Source organism: Typopeltis vanoorti, chromosome 1, assembly GCF_054136105.1.
Source record: "Typopeltis vanoorti isolate ZY-2024b chromosome 1, IOZ_Tvanoo_1.0, whole genome shotgun sequence".
Lineage (NCBI taxonomy): Eukaryota > Metazoa > Arthropoda > Arachnida > Uropygi > Thelyphonidae > Typopeltis > Typopeltis vanoorti.
Window position 1 is genome coordinate 155,734,317 of NC_143549.1, and position 23,090 is coordinate 155,757,406.

At 35.3% G+C, this 23,090-nt stretch overlaps 1 protein-coding gene across 2 annotated transcripts in view; it reads right to left on the bottom strand.

Moving 5' to 3' along the window:
* The window catches only part of LOC150110567 (max dimerization protein 1-like), a 144,088-nt gene that overhangs the window by 63,650 nt on the left and 57,348 nt on the right, over positions 1-23,090 (bottom strand). For both annotated transcript variants that reach the window (XM_090399771.1, XM_090399780.1), the window contains one exon: positions 12,829-12,858. In XM_090399771.1, the coding sequence (XP_090255897.1) occupies positions 12,829-12,858 (30 nt within the window). The remainder of the gene's footprint in view (positions 1-12,828; positions 12,859-23,090) is intronic.

Genomic DNA, 23,090 nt, shown 5'->3' on the forward strand with positions numbered 1-23,090 from the left:
GAAGGAAGATAATACAGTTGGTTTGTGTACAGGCACCCTTAAAATGTCTGACGTATGAAAAAACACGTCATTCTCATATTGGTTCGTCCTCTCCCTTATATCCACGCTTTTTTCGTGTATGCAAATACATGTATTAAGAAAAAAAGTGGAAAGATATTTGCGGCCTTTGTATGCTACAGGTTTCTATCCAATAACGCATTTTCAGTAATTCAAAGAAACAGTTCAAAATATGAGTAAAACTTTCCTTTCTGCTTATTCATTAATAACCATCTGAATTTCTATTAAATTTTAAATGACAGACCGTAATGGACGAACCGAGTAAAAACGCTTTCTGCCGCAAAGTATCAGAAAATTGAAAACAAAATTCATTTTACAGTTACTCCGATAATACAGTAAATGTGATTTTTTTTTTTTTCCTTTCGCAGATTGCTATGAAGCTGAATAACAATTTCTTTACTGCCTTCGAACTTGACACCCTATCAGACGTATAAATGAATTTATTAGAGACTGCGTAAAATGAAGAAAATAAAGAAATTGCGGTATTTGCAAGCAAGCGCACACACGCTTTAAAACTATTAAATCCGTAAGAGATCGGCTAACTGTTTTCTTTTAAAATACAGTTTCTAATTTCATTATGCGCCTAAATTCCAGATTAATATCGATATCCAGAAATACCTACTTCGTGGTTTACTTTTTTGTTTGGAATGAAATTAAAAATTATAAGAGTTCGTGATACATGTTCTTTCATAAATCAGTACCCCCCCCCCTTCCCTCAAAACAGTAAATAACTAAATAAAATAACTAATCAAAATCTCCGGAGAGTTGAAGGAGGATAACTTAGCTTATTCACATAATGATGGATCCAAGACGGAGATGGCAAATTATCCTGTGTCTCAGGATTGGTGGCTTAAAGTTTTAAAAACGTTAAGGACAGAATTCAGTGCACAGGTTAGAAAGATCTTGGTAAAATGATTTCATTACCCTTATACGTCAATATTCTTTTCCCCACAATTCCAGCTTATTCAAATCATTCTGCATTTTTGATTATCAACAAATATCTGTATGTTTCATATCAAATTCTTCCCGGTGTCATTAATGTAAATACTGAATAACCATGGACCATACACTACTTTTTGATCTCAGTCAGCCATCCTCTTATCCAAACTAATAATTTAAAATCCAATCTCATATTTCGACTTATGGAAGTCATGCTGTATCCTATCAAAAGCTTGAGCGAAGTCCAAAAGTATCACGGTGTATCCATTTCCCTCGTCTAACTCAACTGTAACATTATCATAAAATGTGAGCAAGTTGCTCAAAAATTGCCCACAGAAATGGTATAGATTAATTGTCTAACAACCCATTTCTGTAGGCGATATCTTACCAACTTTTCAAAATCTTCACTACCCCCTCTCCCCCGGAAGATACTGATAGGTCAACAGTTACACCTCTATCTTTGCACTACCATAGTGCAATGAGATTACAATACATTCTTTCCACTCCTCCCTGTACTGAGATTTAAATGATATAGATATGTGAAAGGCACAGCCAGCTCACAGCTGAGCAATCTTTTAGCAATCGCGCTGATATCCCATCAGTCTCTATTGACGAATTTCTTATTGAGTTAATGAAACGGCTCTAGTACCTACTACTCATAGAACTGAATTTCTTAATCCAGTGTAGAGGTAGCATTCACCAGGTTAATACCTTTTAGTAAAATGGGCACTCATTAGTTGAATAGCCTCTTCAGCATCTGCCAACCGCATACTTTATACATTCAAAAGTATTATTCTTCCCCATTCATTTATTTTACTTCAATATAAGAAAGAATTCTTTTGGGCTGTTTTTGCCTGCAGAGTCAGTTTCTTTTCATACTCCTACTTAGCTTTCCGTACAATAAGTTGCAACTCTTCTGGCCTTCGCCTTATAATTTTCAAAATTGACACTAACAGACGGTATTCCTTCCACGCCATCTTCTTCAGAATCTCTTAATAAAACGGAGCGTCCATTTCACTCCCGTCTGAACAAATAATTCTATTTCACTCTCATATGTTCGAAGAATAAAGAAATGCTTATTCTTTGAATTTGGCTAAGTACACATTCTGATATCGCATCATCGAAGTATTATTTAATACTTCCCATGCACTGTCAATATCCCTCTCATCTAGCAACCAATACTATGCGATCGAAGCTAGCATTCTCATTAGCTGCTTTGTACTTGTTCGGCATATAACTTTTTCTACAAGGAATATCCATGCACTTAGCCAGGTCAGTACACAGCACGACCACTGTCTCCAACAGGACGCAGAATAGTCATCTTTTATTGACACCTCCTCCGACATTATAATCAAGTGTATTAATCTTTGAATTCGAGTTTCTTCTGTTACATGATGTTTAAGGAAGTTGTCTTGCAACAGCTCAATAAATTCGGCTTCATTCTCCTCATGATATTTCACTGCTACCCACTCAATGTTCACATGATTCAAGTCCCCCATAATGACACACGTTTTTCACCAATCATCTTTATCTGGTAATGCATTTCTTCCACTAACAGCCGATCTACTGTCTGTCGCAACACCACACTATCTATTTGATCTCGTTAAACTCTACCTCACACATTATGGCTTCAAACCTCAATGCTACATGAACAACTTTTACCAGTATTGCAGTTATAGGTCTTAACTCGAAGTGGATTCTAGTCATTCAATATTATTAGCAGCATACCTGCACCTCCTCTCCTATTCAGTCTATCCTCCCTAAAAATACTGTACCCTTTACAACTTAGTGACTACTTAAATAAAGTAGTTGTAGGAACTTTCCGGCAACATCTGTAAATGAAATGATAGAGGATTCAATGTACAGGATTCCAATTTATTCCATTTTTCTTAGTGAAGTTTGTATCAATATAGATCAGTGCATTTAATTGTATAATGTATGCCACTATGTGTAACATGGTGGCTGTTACAACTTGCAATGTCACATGATACATAGGCAGTAATTACACTTTTCACAAGGCATGAGGCGCTAGTCTCAGGGACTCCTCCTCATTGTTTGAGGCCCTTAAATTGGCCCTAAATTTTAGGGCCCCCAGCTAGAGCCTCGTGCACCTGAGAGAAGCACTTTCATGTTCTTGTTTATTTTTTTCACTTGACATTAAATTTTCACTACAGACCCTTTCGGTGATAGTTAAAACTATCATTGAAAGTAAACTGACATCCAATTTTGACAAAGAGAAACTGGTCCAATATAGATAAGCATCCATGGGAAAAAAAAAAGGTCAACATAAATTAACATTTCATCATTTATTATTAAATTATCACACAGTCTGGTTTTCTGCAGTCCAACTATCTAAAACTGTAAGGTCATTTCCCTTTTCTAGTACCAGTGACAATGCCATAAAAAAGTGTCAAATTATCTCCTGTATGCAATGACTTAATAAAGATCATTTTACCTACCAGATGGCCTTGGCCACCAAGGCACTCTTTGATCTTTTTCTAATTGCATATGTCAGCAATTCTCTAGGTAACCCCAACCATAATTTTGTGCAAGTTTCTCTTCCCTATTGAAAGCCCTTTCCTCAGCCTCATATCCTTTGCACCACAGTAGTAACAAATGGAAAAACTTCAGCATTTTGCATTATTTTCCATGGTCAGACTACTGTTTCCACTTCCCTTATCTAAACATTCTCAGAGAGAGAGAATGTTAGTGAAATAATTTTTGCTAGAATGAAGGTCATCTCTTATTACATTCAAGACTTTGTTATCCAACAAGCGCACAAGGTGCACTTGTGTGGTGATAAGTTGGCGTTTCGCTGGAAGGTTTGTGTAAAAAAGCCTCCTGTTTCAGATCAGTTTTTTTGGAATATTTAATTGTAAATAAGTGTGTGTTTATGAGTAAGAGTTGCTGTAAATGTGAAGTAGCAAAAGTAGAGTATGAGCAGCAGCTAGCTAATGAAGCCAAAAAGAATTCCTAGGGGGTTCTATCAATATGTAGCCAGCAAAAAAAAAAAAGAAGAAAAGAAAAAGGATTATGGAAGCATGACTTTGATTGGAGAAAATGGTATAAGAACAACTGCTGCAGATGATATAGTTGAGATGTTTAATGAACAGTTCATAAAGGTCTTTAATTCTTATGAATGTGACATCATGGGAGAGATTGAGGGCAGTTGATGGTGGGGAGGAGAGACTGACTGTAAGTGAGCAAGAGGAATATGTGGAATTGAGTAAACTTGATGTTAATAAGGCTGTTGGGACTTTATAATATATCATCATGCATTTTGAAGGAATGAGCCAGTCATTTATGTCAATGCTAACTCTGTCTTGACAAATATATCAAGGCAGAGTTGACATCTGCCTTGATATATTTGTTTAATATGAATCTTATACTGGGTCAAATTCCAAAGAAGTGGAAGGAGGCAAGATTGTGCCACTTCATAAAGGAGGTGACAGAATTCAAGCATCAAACTATAGGCCTATCTGTGTGACAGTTGTTATGGTACAGTGTTGGAGAGGCTGGTTAAAACCAGGATCCAGAATTAGGTTGACAACAATTGTATTATTTTTGATGGATAGCATGGATTTGAGAAAGGGAGGTCACATTTTAGTAATCTACTTACTTATTACAATAAGCTGACGGCTTCATTGGACAAAGCAGATGGATGCAGAGTATACTTAAATTTTGTAAAAGCTTTTGATAGATTACAGCATAAGATCATAGTCAAACTAGAACGGATGGGGTTGGATATTAGGCTAGTGCATTGGATTAGAGATTAGCTGATAGGCATCAGCAAGTTGTGCAAGGGGAGCAATATATCTAATAAGAGAAAAGTCACTAGTGGTGTATGCCTCAGGGGTCTGTTTTAGGGCCATTACTGTTTAATTGGTATGTGAATGATATTGGGGAAGATTTGAATGGGGATATTCCATTGTTTGCAAATGATGCACAGTTGGGATGAACTATAAGGAGTAGAGCAGATGTTGTGGCCTTACAAGAAGATTTGAATAGTTTGAGTGAATGGGCACAGGAATAGGGATGACAGTTCCATGTTGTAAAATGTAAGGGTTTAAAATTTGGGAAATAAAGATGGGATGTAGAATTTACACTTGGTGGGAATATATTGCTGAAGGTGGAGGAAATAGATCTTGGGGTGATGGCAGATATGTTTCTAAATTTAGAGGACACATTGTCAAAATTGTGAGGAGAAAACAACGAATTCTGAGAATGATGCGGAGGATGCTGACTTGTAGAAGGAAGGAAGGACATTTTTGTTCCATTGTATAAGGCTCTAATTAGGCCACACATGGACTATTGTGCATAGATTTGGTCACCTGGTTTTCAAAAAGATGAAGAGATGTTGGAAAGTGTCCAGAGGCAACTGACTAAGGTAGTTTCTGATCTCTGGAATGTTGAATATGAGGAAAGGTTGAGAACATGAAATTTACAGAATCTAGGGGATAGGAGGAAGAGAGATGATATGCTAGAGACAAATGAGTTGGTAAGGTGTTATTATAGATCGATGTTAAGAGGTTTTTCATAAAATGGTGTGAGATCAGGAGAGAACAAGAGGTCGTCCCTCAAAGCTGTATAAGGAGGGTCCGAACAAGAGTGCGAGAAGCAGGTTTTTCGCATGCGGAATTATGAATGATTGGAATGCATTGCCTGAAAATGTGGTGTCTACAGAAAAGGATCTCATCTAGGAGGTCCCTTTGTTATAATATAAAACTATTTAAAAGACGCAGACTCTGACCAAGATCCTGTATATTCACTTTTTATTAGTGAATTAATTTGGTTTCACCGGCCTGACAACTGTTTTGAATTGTTAGTTCTCATTAGAGACTAGCCAAAAACCTTCTCTTCAATACCATGGCAGTCCCATCTTTTGGGTCCACCATGATTAATATATCCAAACTGTACTTTGAAAGAGCAAATTGTAGACCACTTACCTCCTGAAAAAAAAGCTTCATTCTGATCTCTTTCTAAGAGATCAGAAACTGTCCTGCTGATTTTGTATGTAGATGCACCTACTATCAGTTAGAGCAAACTCAGACTCTTAGTATCAGAGTTCTTCTCAAAAACAGATACTTAGGAAATCACCCACCACTTCCAAAAATAATGCACTGCATGCTTCCTTTAATGTTTTGCTAGAAAGGCATCAGAATTCTGAATGACAGATTCTTATAAAGTGTTTAGCTGATAACATCCCACACTATACTCAAAATATATGCTCCCAAGTTAACACCCATTATATATCATCTTCTACCCTTTCATTATATAGCTAGCATATTCTCCAATGAATAAAAGCAAGCTTATATTTAGTCAATTACAAAAAAAAAAATAGTGAAATAAGATTTTGCACTTAACTATTAACCCATTTCCCTCATTAATTTTTCTCTAAAATAATAGAGACACTGAAATTTGTGCAGTCACTACATATTTCCAAGATATCTGAAAGTGCTGAACAGACACCTGTGGCCTACCTTCTGAAATTTGATGGTCCATTTTCTCTCAGATCATATATTATTATTATTATTATTATTATTATTATTATTATTAAACAAGACCTCATGGAGTCAAAGACTCATCTAGGAGGTCCTTTTATCTCACACACATCTCATCATACCGGGTCTTAAACACATTCAAACTCCTTGCAGACACCACACTCTCAGGCAAGGCATTCCAATCATTCACAACTCTGCACGAAAAAAATCTGCCTCTCACTACCCTACTCACACCCTCTTTATACAGTTTCCAGGCATGACCTCTGGTTTTCCCCTGATCTCCCACTATTCTCTGTAGAACTTCTCCAACATTGATCCTATAACAACCCCTTACCAACTTGTAGGTCTCTATCATATCTCCCCTCTTCCTTCTCTCCACTAGACTCTGCAAATTGCATCTTTTCAATCTTTCCTCATACTCGACATTCCAGAGGTCAGAAACTACCTTAGTCAGTCGCCTTTGGACCCTTTCCAACATCTCTTCATCCTTCTGAAAACCAGGTGACCAAATCTGGGCACAATAGTCCATGTGTGGCCTAATCAAAGCCTTATACAATGGAACAAGAATCTCCCTACTTCTACACGTCAGTGTCCTCCTCATCATTCCCAGAAGTCTTTGTGTTGTCTTCACAATTTTGGCGATGTGTCCCCTAAATTTTAGATCCTTATCCACTATCACTCCCAGATCTCTTATTTCCATAATATAGATGGCTTTCTCTCCTCAGCTTTTCCTATAATGCAGAAGTGCCCTGGGATTTCCCTCAGCTACCCTCTTATACAGGGTGTTCGGGATAAATTTGACAGTTTCGTAAGGAAAAAGAAAATCTTCTTTGTATCTATTAAATTTAATGAATTGACAAAAAAACATTACAGGCAGAGTTAATTACAATACTATCAACAAGATTTACTCAAAATAACCACCATTAGCATCGATCACAGCTTCAATTCTGCTTCGGAACCTCGAACAAGCTGATGCTACAGTCTCCCTGGGAAGGGCCGCAAAAACTGTTTTAATTTTATCCATTAACTGGGCTTTTGTATTACTGGAAGTGCGATTGGTGTCTTTTTCAACTGCGCCCCATACAAAATAATCCATGGGGTTAAGGTCTGGGGAGTTTGGAGGCCAAACATTTGGACTGGTGAAGTCGTAGAAATTTTCAGACAACCATTTTTGACTTTTCCCAGAGGTGTGGCAAGGGGCCGAATCCTGCTGCCATACATACGGCCTACCATTGGCTACCCTTGTTATCCAGGGCTTGACTACAGTTAGCAACTCCACGAACAAAGCCCGAATTCCAATGCCAGGGTTCTTCAACACCTGTTCCTGCAGATTTGCGAGGAATTCTGCTGTACGAACGCAATCAGATCGTCTGCTAGGGATCTTTCTTCTTGCTACATCCTCGTAGTCACCATTGCAAGTCTCTAGTTCATGCCTGATTGTTTTTACTGTATTCAGGGAGCATTGGGCAGCAGTCGTAATATCCTTATTTTGATGGCGGGCACGAATCATCATGATACAAGTTATTCTCTTCCATGATTCAGGTGGGTTCCAGCTATCCATCCTTTCTGACATCTTGTATATGAATGAAGAAGGGTCCAAACTTTTAAATGAAGAGAAGTGTGTGTTAATACATGTAACTTACGGAAAAATATAATTAATTATAAATATGTCAAATTTATCCCGAACACCCTGTATATAAACAATCTTCTTTCACTGATAATCTTACCTATAGAAGTATTAACAATGAGAACAGTCCCCAATTCTCCTTCACTAATGCTTGCTTTCACAGACCCCATTTAAGGTGTTTATGGAAGCCTTGAATGTTTGTCTGACCTTCAATGGATTTAAGACTATCTAGTCAATTTTAATTTTACTAGAATGTAGTCCTGTCTACTAGCTTGCCAAAAAAGATTTCAGTGCACCCTCATATTTGATATCAGCACTCTAGACAAAATCTGATTTTTCTTCACTTATCTTTAGTGTTCTGATCATTTTGTGGCACAAACATATTATATCAACAATCCCCCCACCAAAAAAAAAAAACTTTGCGTCATTTTTCTGCTCAAGATGTTAGCTACATCTCATGTATATAGCTACTAGTGAACTGATCGTTTTGTGGCACAAACATATTATATCAACAGTCTGAAAAAAAAAAAAAACCTTTGTGTCATTTTTATGCTCAAGATGTTAGCTACATCTCATGTATATAGCTACTAGTGAACCTAAATATCATTCTAATTTCTTAAGGTGGTGCACCAGAAACCTAATAATCTCTGACTAGAAAAGATTCAGATATTTGATGATCCCTCTCTTATGGACTTGCTCCAACCACTATTTCACAAACAATTTATTCTTGCCTTGTAACTACTTGATACACACTTTCATGAATACTTTGACCAGACCAATATCCACCATCACCTCACCTTCCACTAAGTTGATAAGATGTCGAGTGACAGCTAATCAAAATTATTCACAGATCAACTATAAAAATTCTACATAACCATCTCCTCCTCTTTGATTTAATCTACCTCATTCTCTAGAACAACCCATTTTGCCTAGTGGTCCCCCAAAGGACTGAAACTTCCAGCTATTCTGAAAGGAAAAACAGGTTCCATAACCTTCACACAGCAATAATGTAACATGAATGAATGCAGGTGATGTAAAAAATCATATTTCAAAACAAATTTCCAGTTAATCAAAGGTTATATATATATATATATATATATAAAAATGTACAGAAAACCTACGCATACCAATAGATATCTGCATAATCTTTCTCATCATTTTCCACCACAAAAACTTGGAATTATATCTACCTTAGGACACAGAGCACGTTCTCTCTTAAATGATCAAGATGAACTACAAAAAGAAATGAATCACCTCACTCTTATTTTTAAACAAACTGGATACTCTGAAAAAACAATTAAGAAACTTCTTCTGAACCCTCCTAAGCAGTGCACAACAGAGACTATTAATTTTAAAGGTAGCATCTCTATTCCATACATTAGCACAGTCTCTAAGAAAATAGCTAAAGTCCTTAAAAAATATAATATCAGGACCTTCTTCACCACACTTCCAAAAATCCGCTCTCTAATCAGCCATCCAAAACCTACTCATCACAACCTTAAGTACCCTGGAGTATATAAATTGTGGTGTGATTGCAATATCCCATACTTTGGTCAAACTAACAAATCTATTGAACAACGCATAGAAGAGCATAAGAGAGACATCTCATACAAAAGATCTCATGCAACTGCGTTATCCAGTCATGTTCTGTTTTCAAATAATCCTAATGATGACCAACAAAGCCACTCTGTATGCTGGAATAGATCAGAAAATATTTTTCGCTGTGAAGATGAGTTTGAAAGAAAAATCGTAGAATCAAGGGAAATCCTACTGAACCCGGTCCACTTAAATAATAATTTAAGTTATAACATCCCAGATAGCCATGCTGCAGTTATTCAATATTGGCGTTCACGTGAACTTGCACGCACAATTGCAACAAACAATGGCACGCCAGTTGGAACAACTTGAAAAATACAACGTTTTTATGTATCGATTATGTGAAGCAATTTGTACCTGTAATTTCCAGTTTGTTTAAATAATTCAATGTTTATTAGTATTCCTTTCCTTTATAAATACCTGAAGAAGGCTGCTATATGCCGAAACTAGTAGTATTTATCATTAAAATCTTTATATGTTATCTCGGTCTTGGAGTCATTAAATCTATTTTTTGAAATGTATAACAACCGAGTAAAAACTAATCGCCACATATATATATATATATATATATATATATATATATATATAAAGAATAAGAACAACATCTTTGAAACATGTTTTTATGAAGAATAATCAAATTAACCATCTAACGGTTTAATGATAAAAAAATTTTTGGAAAACATGTAAATAGAATGCATCAAGAAAGTTATACATATTTATCTGTTGATAATACATGTTACTAGCTTAATGCATATCATGGTGAAAAAGGTAAATGCAAATACTTGGGAAAGTTCCAATGAACTTTCCAAGTCTGAATAACAATGACTGGATGTCCATCACAAAGTTTTGGTGAACAGATCTGAACTAGTGTACTAAGTAGCATGTTTTTTTCTCTCTCTCTCTCTCTCATGTCATCTTTATTTAACTGTTTTGTGTGTAGAAACAGCTTCCAAAACAGTCATACCAAGGCAATTTGAATGATTTCAATTATCTGATGCTGAGTTGATCACAAGAGCAAAATCTTAGAAGGTACTTATAACGATAATTTCCACTGTTAATTATTCAACTTTCACTGATGCAAATGACAATTTTATATCATATCCAGCAGTTTATAAAAGTTTATAGCATAATGCTATAAAAAAATAAACTTTTCACTTTTTACGAGTTTCTTGTTAACATGCTTTCTTCAAGATGAACAACTTCTTCAGTTTTGTAAATTGGTACTCATTCTCTGATTTTTCTTGTAAAATGAAGAAAGAAAAACTCTTTTCAAACTACTTAAATAACTTGTAGAAAAATTTTTTATCTCGGTTTGTTTCATTCCTTTACCCAAGTGTGAGAAAACAAAGTTCTCATGTGAAGTATCTTGTAACTAGGTTACTTGCATATTAAGGCAGATAACTCACATCAAATTGTCCTAAAATCCCAGAATGCACTTCTTTATAGACATGTATATCATTATGCATTATGGAAAGTCATCTAAACATCTACTACCATATACAAGCAAGCCAGTCATTAAGATACTTCACATACAAACTTTGCTTGCTCATGATAAAGTAAATGATTAAAACCAGAATTTGTCTATTATAATTTACTTTGTAATCAAGCAAAAACCTTTCTACAACTATCTCTAAGCTATTTTAAAAATATGGTGATATACCATTTTGCTAGTTATATATGGAAAATTTGACTTCTGTATTGATTTGGAAAGAGACAATAGCAAGATCTCAATAAAGGTTAAAACCATTCCAAAAGGAAGTGTACTATGCATGGAATACTAGGCCAATTTGATATGAAGTCATCTGCCTCCATACAAGCAGTATAGTCATACAAACTTTCTTAAGAATCATAACAAGAATTTGTCTACTATTAGGTTTTTATTTCATTTTATTTCTTATGATACTAAATCCCATCTTTAGGTTCAACTGGCTAACTAGTCAGTTAAACTTTCTCATATACTTATTCAGTACAATCCTATTTCCATATATATATATATTCTGTTTATCACTTCATGTAGTCATTGGCTGTTTGTGGATGAGAGATAAGTTTCTAGGAGGAAAAACTTTATCATTTATACAGCTAAAAATCAGCTCTTATAAATGTTCACTTTGGATAATATTCAAACTTAAATCTTTGCAATCCAAGAATTTATTGCCTGTTCCATAAAATACAATCGAACAAATTCGTTCTTTACTATTTGTGAATGCATCATTAATTATTAGCACATTCTCCATGGAGTCAGCAGATTTATCATCAACTCATTGTCAAATGAATGAACTGACAACATATTTATCATACTTAATCTTAAAATCTTTAAAACTTCCTGCATTAACAACATATTTCCAGTAATGTGTTTCCATTCACCCACAATTCTCTGTGTAAAAAAATCTACTCCTTACAATCCTCTTCACACATTCTTACACAACTTCTAAGGAATGGCCTCTGATTCTTCTCCTATCAAAATAAATGATGCAAATTCAAATATCTTAGTTCAAATGTCAAAACTACTGCAAGTAACTGCAAATCATTCTCCAGTGAGAGATCCCTAACCCACTTATTGTAAGCCTAAAGTGACTTGAAAAAGTTCTACATTTGGTTTCTAGACCAGGGTTTTTGTTGTAGAGTACAACAAAAATTAATAACAGCAAATAATTCCTGCCCACCCATGGCATTAGCATACTCTAGGTTTACAAAATTTTTTGTGGATGGAGTTACATGGGGAAAAAAATAATAATAATAAAAATTAATATATAACGTTGACACAATTTCAATGTCAGCAGAAACAGTTGATAGCTGTAAAGCATGTTTCTGCCTAGTTCAAAGCTATTACTATTCTTAATCCAGATCCAAATGAGTAACTATGAAATTTTTTGCAATAATTCATATTCAGTATAAAGTGACAATTCTTATTATCAGCAGCATATTTACTAAAGAATCATACTAAAAGAAAGTAACAGATGTTTGAGAAACTTAAAGTTTCATTTACTTGCTATAAATAGTGGCACTCTTTGTTACTATTATAACTATTGCGCTGATAAACTAAGTAAAAATACTTTCTCTTATGTAAAAACAGTTTTCCCAAAAAAATATACAGGAAATGCTGCTTACCTATTCTTCTCCAGTTCATTGTGTGTTGTTCTAAGGAAAAGAGGAAAAAAAAAGTTAAATATTGAAATAATAGTTTAATAAAGATAATTGCAATATAAAATCAGTGGAAATACTGTAACATGGTCCACAGAATACCCACAAATATATGCTATTATTAGCATATAGTCATCCTATATGCTAATAATAGCATATATTATTAAATAAAATTTAATTGCATTAAATCTATTTATGTGCTACACTACACCCTCAATATTATACTGAACTTCAACACATGCCTATGTGTGCGTGCACGCACACACTATAAAAATAACCACAGCAATGCAAAAGAAATTTTTGTGATTGCTTATAGGAAGAATTTGAATATATTTTTAACCAACTGCCACTATGAACATATATCTATTATGAAATCTTAATTTGATAACAAATTAAGTTTAATGATTAGTTATCAAAGCAAGAGGAGAGGAGATGGGTAGTACCCATTTTAATTACCCACTAGAAGAGGTGCATGACAATCCTTATGGAATGTCATGCTGGCTCAGTTGTTGCCCAGACAAAACAAGGACCATGCCATCTGTTGCAAACACAAGGAGAGATGAAAAATGTGCCACTGGTGACAGTGAATTTTCAAAGAATATAGAAATATTTAAACATGAATTTCAGCTGGGAAACAGATTTATGATTAGAATGTGAAATGTTAGAACCTTAAATGAAAGTGGCCAGTTCAAGATACTGCAACAAGAACTAGCACACTATGAATGGTCCATCACTAATATATGTGAGACAACATGGCCAGAATCTGAAGAATTAACAGCACAGGAAGGAAATCTCTTTCTTTTCTCAGGTACTCCAAAAGGAGGGCAACAAGGGGTTGGTTTCTTGATCCAAAAAGAATATTAAGCACTGTGTCCTAGACTTTTAACCTGTGAATAGACTTGAGTAGTAAGATTAAAGGATAAGCCGTTAAATATATCTATTATATGAGTATATGCACCAACAATCTTGTATGATGATCAGGCAGTGGATCCCTTATCACCAAATCAATAACCTAATCCATGAAATACTCAAGAAAAAGAATTTCTATTAGTACATGGGGACTGGAATGCAAAAAACTGGAACAGACATAGGAATTTTCTCCACATTTTTTTTTTTTTTTGGGGGGGGGGGCTAGGATAAAAAAAATGACAGGAGTATGAAATTGATAGAATTTGCTTCAGAAAATGATCTCACCATAACTAACACTATTTTCCAACATAAAAGGTCATGAAAATAGACCTGAATCTCCCCAGATGAAGAACTTGGAACCTAATTAATTATATACTTATAAAAACTACATAAAAAACCTGTATGAACTCAGCAAGAACTAGATCCTTCTCAGGTGCAGACATTGGAAGTCACCACAGTTAAGTCATAGCGATATTTTTGTTGAAATTTTGTGTAAGGTTCTGAAATTTGGTGGGCAAAAACAGGATGCAAAGTATACACTTAGATAAGAGACCTTGGAGCGGTGGTGGACAAAGATCTGAAGTTCAGAGGTCCCACTGCAGAAGTTGTGAGGACAATGTATCAGATTATGGTAATGATGTGGAGGAGCTTAACTTGTAGAAATAAAGAGGCTCTAGTTCCATTGTAATAAGCCCTTGATCAGGCCTTGTATAGGTTATTGTGCATAAATTTTGTCCTCTGCTTTTCATGGAAAGGGTACAGAGAAGACTGACTAAAGTCATAACTGGTTTATGCAATGGGAGATGAGGCCAGATTGAGGGAATGCAGTTTGCAAAGCCTTGTGAATAGGTGGAAGAGAGGGAATATGATTGAGACATTTAAGATGGTAAAAGGTTGTTACCAGGTTAATGTGGAAGAATTTTTTTGTAGAATGGGGAAAGGGTATAGAACAAGGAGGCAGGTTCTTTGCATGGAGAGTGCTTGATCAATGGAATACCTGACAGTGTGGTGAATGCAGATACATTGAATGAGTTTAAAGCATGGTTTGATGAGATTTGTGTGTAACAGTGTTTGCCTTGTATGATGAGTCTTTAGACTCCATGGAGGTCTGGTATTAATAATAATAATTTGGAATGATCACTGCAAGGAAAATAAGAAGACCAAAGTTTACAAAACTTGAATCCAATGCCACTAAAGAACTGTTTAAAGCAAATATTGCTTCTTTCCCCCAAATCCCTCACTGACAGTCTTGATCCTGATGTTTCTTGCCAACGGTTTTCATGGGCAATCACTGAAGCAGCTGAAAACATTTTAGGAAGAGAATGCAGCATCAATAAACCTTGTTTTACCCAAGAAATATCTGTGATCGATGGAGGAGATTACAACCAATTCAGAACATTATAAATAACAATGAAAGGTATAATTATCTGAATAGGTGATTAAAAAGGAGATAAATTTACAAAAAAGTGGTTTCTTCCAGAAAGCCTTTTAATCATAAGAGCTGGATAACGGGGAATGAGAATGGAATAAATATATTTATTCCATTCTCATCCTCCTGAAAAGACTGGTTGAAAAGACCACAGATTCGAATCCCATCTATGATGTGAGGAACCTATATCAGGTCTTTTCAGTCAAATGGTGAGTTATCCTGTCTCATACTGAGGTAGAGGGCTTTTTTCCCATAAACTTGGACTTTTTGTCTCTCAGAACAGGCAAACTGGCTCCATGAACACAGATCTACAGACATAAAATTGGTAGTGTCTCTGCTACTAATGGTCACAAAAAGTTAAGCAAGTTGGAAGGGAACCAATCGTTTGATGCTGTTGGAACACTCTCCCTCAATGAGTCTTTAGACTCCCTGGAAGTGTCACATAATAATAATAATAAAATGCTTGCCCCTAGGGGGGGATGCAGCAGAGGAATGGCAAGTTGGCTGCATCAAACTGGCTAAGTCCCTAATTAGGAGATTCAACCCATAATGTTTGTTAATAATGCTAATAACATTAATAATGTTTGTCTTTGGGCTTGGTTGCTTCCTGGAGAGTAAAGAGGTTCTGCTGCGTGGTGGGTTTTTGTCTCTCACTGAGTAGAACTGCTGCTGAGTTTCCTGTCCTGGAGTGATGAGTTGGTAGTGAACCTTTAGGTTCATTCATTAAGATTTAGGGTGATCTTGTAAATTGCTCAGAGTTTTTGGAGAGGTACCCCACACTTTAACAGTACCTCAGTAAAGATCAAAACCAGTCTGGGTAGTGACCCTTCCCATAATGTCTGAAAGTATTATACATGTCTGAAAGGATGTGTGCTATAACCTATGGGATACTAAGGCAATTGATATGAAGTCATTAGTCTATACAAGTAGCCTAGCTGTGAAGATACTTCACACACAAAATTTGTTTGTTTACACTTGGACAAAGGATTAAACAAGAATATAATTTCTTAGCTCTTGACAAGTTTAATTTGATCAGAGAGGAATCAGTTGATGTGTTTCTTTTTAGAATTGTATTTGTTGCAGAAAATAGTTGAGGAAGTTGGTTTAGTGAGCTTGGAGTTGAAACAGTATATGGATGATGACCAGCAGCTGCCTATGTTTGTAGATGAACAGAGGTAAGTGGAGGAATAATGGTTGTCATTTCATTGGAGTAGAATCCATACAAATACCTGCAAAAAACATATCATGCAGAAAGAGTTCTATGGGAAAGCAGTTGGAGGGAATTAGTGTGAGAAAAATGAGAGGTTATCTATTAAGTGAATAGCTCCTCTCTTCTGCATATAATTTAACATTAAAATAAATAACTTTTATTATTAAAAGACCAGAAGATAAATGATAAAATATACAAAGAGCCAACAAGTTGGCTCTTTGTATATTTTATCATTTATCTTCTGGTCTTTTAATAATAAAAGTTATTTATTTTAATACATCAGACCAAATATGTACAATTTAAGTTTATAATTTAACATTCTAAGGGAGGTTTTTGATGCACCACCCAGATGTAAGAACAATATTTTAAGCTAGAAAATATTTCTATTTAAGGTTGAATAGATTGTGATTTATAAAGAGTCACAAGTTGAACAGGGAAGAAAGTGAGGTTTAAAACAAAAAGTTTTTTTTTTTTTTTTTTTTTTCTTAAGGCTGAAGAGGCTATGGATGAAGTATTTATACTAGTATAGGCTAGATGTGAAAGTCAACAAAAGGAGAGGAGTGATCTTGGCTGGTAAGCAGAATGTTATGGAAACTGAGGCAATCTTTCTTCTCAGGAATAAGGCAGGCTTGTTTTGATAGCATTATTCACCAATTAAGCACTATTACACTAAATTATCTTCACTCACTTGGGAATGGCTAGGAGATCAGTGTTTAAGGCATTGGCCATAGAATATCTTGATGCCTGAGTCATCTGATCATTACAAGGTTATGTAACCGATGAAGAGGAATGGAATGTACCATCATTTCATAGCTTTGTTGATATGCTGTGAACAGGATTACAAGTTAGTAAGAGATTATTTATATGCAGGAAGAGGAAGAATATAGGTAAAAGCACAGAAAAGATACTTCTGCACTAATAGAAAAGTCAGACTAGAGGAAACCATCTTACAATTTCCCTCTTATCCTTTACTAGCTTCCTCTCTGGTGGTTCAATGCAGCCTGGTAAGAAAGCTGTAATGCTAGGCTCAACTAAATGCCTTTCAAATATCAAGAGTGACCATATGATGTTCACAAAATCTTTTCATAGCCTGTTTCTTCCAAAGGCATGTAAGGTTAATAAGAATATTGATCTTACCTACTAAATTAAATGATGGTTCGCTCTCTGGATCACATAGAAACTGGCTGCTGATGACCTTCTCCACCACTTTTGAGAACACTGAAATTAGGACAATGGGACAATAGCCTGATGGCTGGCTTATCTCCCTTTTTAGGAAGAGACTGGATAAGAGCTTCCTTCCAAAAATGCCAGATGAGTATGAGAATTTGTAGGGTGATATAGGATAAGTGTCAGTTCTGGAGAACAAGCTTCTAGTACAACTGCAAGGATAACATCTGGGCTACGGGACTTTAGTATCAAGGCTATTTGAGTATTTTTTTGTGATATCCTTATGATGAAAGATTGCAGAGATACACTGTGAATGGTTTGTGGAATAGTGGGAGGAGATTCACCTCGAATGTTCATAATAAGAGTTGAAGGAGAAGACTGATGCCAAGAGCACTGCCTTATTTTTTTTTTTTTTTTTTTAACAGTTACCACTGTTCTACCAGAATGAGAGAAAGAGACAGACACAGGACAGAAGTTTTCACGAACAGCCTTAGAAAGGGCCCAGAATGCTCAACTATTTGAGTAGGATACAAAATTTCCAACTAATATATACATATGACCACCAAATTTGCTCTCAAATCATTTATTAGGACTTATCATCTTCATGGAGTCCTAAAATTCAACTGTGGAAGGCTCTCAGTCACCATTATTCACACACTATCTATCATATATCTCTCATTACTCATTCACTGAAATATACAACTACCACTGTTAACCTATTAACCAACCTAACAGATAAGCTTAGGTGTTGATGGTTATTCATGACTTATTTTTTCACGGTATTAACAACACCACACAATTTTATCAAAGAGATGTTTTATTAACTTATATTTTGATGATTTTCAACTCAGTATCATCAGAGCACAACACACTTGTACACGCAACAGTGAGTGAGTGAAACAATATAATTGCAAAGGACAAAAGGTCTAAAGTCCTATTTTTGGCACCCTCTAATGGAAAAAAAAAAAAAAAACAGCTATGCAGGAGTTTCTTTTAGGATAAGTCTGCCAAATTTTTGGCAAATTAATGCAACCATATTTGTTAAGGTTGGGAGAATTCTTCAAAGCCATTGCTGACTCAAAAAATAATCTTTCAGATCTATAATGACTTCTAAATAGCACATTCATTTTCCTCCATCTAATCCTGTGTGAAGGAGTGTCCAAAGCATGGAGTATCTTTCATGTTCTTCCTGTTTGCCCATAATAGGCCAAGTCACAGTCACAAGGAACTTCATACACTCCTGGGTGTGATAAAGGGTGAAGTTTATCCTTAGGCAAGCAGATCAGAGTTGCCAGCTTGACATGAAGTTTGAAAGTGGTGCGAAGGCCATATTTCATCAATACTTTGGCTATCTTTTCTGATGTACCTCTGATATAGGTAATAGAAATGGTTATGTTGTATTCTTGTGTATTAGGAGAGTGCAGAGTAATGGGCCTATGTAGTATTTTATATATTTTGTAGGGATTATAGTCGTTGGCTAAGAACGTATGGCGCAGATATTGGAGCTCTGACCACAGACCCCTTCTTAGGGTGGTTAATCAAAATTAACCACCATAATCTTAACAATAATGGTGGCATAAAAATCCCAAGAATTTGGACAGCACACATTCAGCCCACTTAGTTTCCAGCAAACCCTAACTTTAGGACTAAGCAATTTTTAAGCTTTTATTGTCCGCTATCCATACCAGTTGGTTGTAATTTATATGTATACTTATATAAGTATTTTTTATTTATTATTTATTCATTTTTTTCTTTTTTGTAAATATATTGTTAAATTTGTGATCCTTGTAAACTTCATAAGAGAATTTACTTGATCACCATTTAACAAGTAGAAACCTTAATAAGACAATCATGCTTGCATCAAGGTATAAATGAAATGAATATATTGAAAAGAATAATTGTTAACTAGTATAAGAACATTGATTGTATAACATTAGAAAAATAAGATAATTAATTTACATTATTTAGTTATAAAAGTTTTGCATGTAAAAGGCTTGCTTGTTATACACTTGAAACAAGAGATTGTAAGTTATGCTAATTCTTAGAAAAATTGGGTGAGCTGATAGAGTTTGATAAAGCTCACTCATAGGATTAACTAGAATCAAAGTAAAGCCCAGGGTCACGGTTCCCGATTTAGACATTGCTGCAGATGAGTCGCGTGCACCCCCACCAAAGGTAGAAGTTTCAGCAGGGAGACGCCACCCTAACAGGTTACGATAAACGTATCCTAATGTCGGGGGGGGGGGGGTTTAGTTGCACGAGGTGCTGGTAGGGTCATAATATAAAAGGGTTAGGAATCCCCCACAAGGTCTTTTGCCAGTTTTCATTTGGAGATTACCTTATAAGTTTCCTGAGTCAGGATCCCCCCCCCCCATAAAGTGAGCTAGGACTTTAGCTCACTTAATAGTATAGAGAAAGAGGAAACTAGTTTATCAGTGTTACTGAATGAGCGATAGTGTATATTGATACTAGTATATGTAATTTACCCTTAACTGAGAAATGTCAAAAGAACTGAATGTGGCGTTTGTTGTAGCAACAGAATTGCTAAGCCCACATAACTCTTGTAAATCAATGTGTGTAATCCAATTGTGTCTAATTGAATTATTGAATTATTATCTTATTAATATTGTATCATCTTAGTATTGAATTGTAGTTTTTAGAATTTAATGTACTGTATTGTGTTTATGAGTTTAATAAACTTTTGCTTATCAAATATTCAGTTGTCTGTAATTGCCGTTCAATGCACCGCTTGTAATAATGTACGAAACTAGGCATGGGGGGGAGGGAGAAAAAGTTAAGTTACGAGAGATTATTTCACTTCTAGACTTATTTAGGAATTGCTTCTCATTTTAAATTTCTTTATCAACTAAATGTCCTAAATGGCGCAGCTTAAAAAAATAAATGTTTTAGGATACTAAGAGGGGCAAGAGCTTAGATTTCTAGTATGGAAGTGATGATACGTGGAGAAAAGGGATAAAATATATAAAGGAAAGTAAAGTATAAGGAAAATATATATTTAAACAAGAATGGGACACAACAATATTGCTCTCCAGCTTAATTTAATTTTATAACCTACTAGATAACAATAATAATAATAGGACTCTTGATGTAGTGAGGTTTTCCCCCACCAGAGGTCAGGCTAATAGTTGTAATGGTTGGTCAGTAACTTTAGCATGCCATGTAGATTGTAGTGCAGCTTGTTTCCTTATATATATATGTGTGTGTGTGTGTGTGTGTGTGTATTCCAGATGATGACCTTAATGTGAAGGTCGAAACGTCGAGTGTTTATTTTGATTTATATTAAAATTTTACTCTAACACGGTAGTAGAATTAGTAGCAATTTGAACTTAAATTTATGATTTTTAACATATAGTTTCAGAGAGTGTGTGTGTGTTCACTTGTTCTATGTTTATCTTTCTATTTGCATAAACACAACCCATACGAAATGTATGTCCTCCATCACATGCTTTAGATCAGGGTTTCCCAAATTGTGTTCTGCGAAAGTGAATAAGTGTTCAGTGATGTCAGCATATACCAAGCTGTGTATTTTAAAACATGGAAGTAATTCGGGATAGAAAATAACACTGTTTATGACTGGTCATAAAAATTGCCTGCAAGCCGATTACAACAATGGGTGCCATATCCTCTGTTCTCAAAACTGAACGAAATAACATCTGTGTTGCAAATGTCAGTGACCAAGCTGCATAATTTTAAACATGGAAATATTTATGAATTATCATTAATTTTCACACATCGAAATCTTTTAACATTCAGAAAAGGAATACTGCTATTTATGACCGGTCATAAAAATTGCCTGCAAGCCAATTACAACAATGGGATGAAAAACCTGAGTTTCCAGGAAAAAAAACCCTGCTACCTCCATATGAGATCAGCTAACTCGCCTTTAATTGAAAAAGTCCATCCTTACTTCTAGATGTCAGTGTTCTCCACATCATTGTCATAATACAATATGCTGGCCTCTCAATTTTAGTGAAACATCCCCGAGATTTCAGGTCCCTATTCACCAACATCCCCAAAATATCTTTCGAGCATACCACTAGTGACTTTCTTCTTCTGGTATATTGCTCTCCCCCCCCCCCTCAAATATACAGCTTGCTAGTACCTATTAGAGAGCCAAGCTCCAATTCACTGCACTAATCTACTATTCAACCCTATCTGCTCAAATTTACTTACCAGCTTGTCATAGGGCGATTTATCAAAGGCTTTAGCAAAACCTAAATATATCACTATATATGCATTCTCCTCCTTGTCCAATGCACTACGAGGTGTGGCTATTAAATGAAGAGACAAGGTGCACTGTGAATCGTGTACTAGTAGCAGTGGGATGCACTTGCACCGTGAATGACCTTGAAGGTTTTAGAAGCAGTTGAGATAAGCATTGTTTGCTGCCACTCGTAGTTAGTCTGTAGGCAGTTATAAAAGAAACACGTGTGCAGTCGCTTTGCCAGAATAATGTCAAACGTTAAACTCGAGCAGCGCATTAATCTCAAATTCCTTTGAAATTGAAGAAATCGTTAACCAAGTGTTCAAAACTGTTTAAGGAGGTGTACGGTGATAATGTAATGTCATGTGTGCAAATGTTTGAATGGCACAAACACTTTGTGTTTGTAGTTGGGCAGTAGATAACATTGGTGTAGATGCAGTTCATTGTAGTTGGTGGAGATAGAGTTGTAGAGAGGGTGTCCTCCCTCGATGAGGCTTTGGGCTCCCTGGAGGTGTCATGTAATAATAATAATTAACAGCAATCACTTTCTGAAACTTAGAGATAGGCATACAGTCTGTTCAATTAAGATTAGGATGGCAGCATAGGACTCCACATGATTCAAAAAATAGATATCAAATTTGAATGTACTGTAGTGTAGCATCTTAGTATGGTTCCAGTGTAGAGTCGATGGCATGAGAAGCAAGGCCTGAACCTTTAGACTGCAAAAATCTTATATAATCTCTAAGTTCTTCGATTCATTTTCTTTATTTTGAATACTTCTGGCATTTGTAAACACACACACATGCTAGCTTATTTCTGGTACTATAACAAATCGCAACAATTTATATAAACAAATAATTTTAATATTCCTGAATTAAAATCAATTAAAATTTTATTTTAATATTAAATATTTACAATTTTTTGTTTTATATCATAATTATTATAAAACGACACTAGAATGAACTTTACTGATGCAGATAATCATCATTATTTCATGATTAAGTTTGCATTATGACTAGCTTCCTAATTAAGTTTTCCAAACCAGTCTATTATTTTTCAGGTTTCCAATACAGTTGTATCTACCATCTAATACACTTTTAACTTCATTAATCCACCTAGATTATGGTCATCCATGGGTGTTTTTTTTCTTTTCTTGCCATCCTTGCACCAAACACAAATTTCACTAGCCTTTTCCTTTCCATTCTCTTTTAGTGACCACAACATCTCAGACTAGCTCTGCTCCTACATTACTGAATACTAAAGAAGTCAAAATTCTCTTCTAATATCTT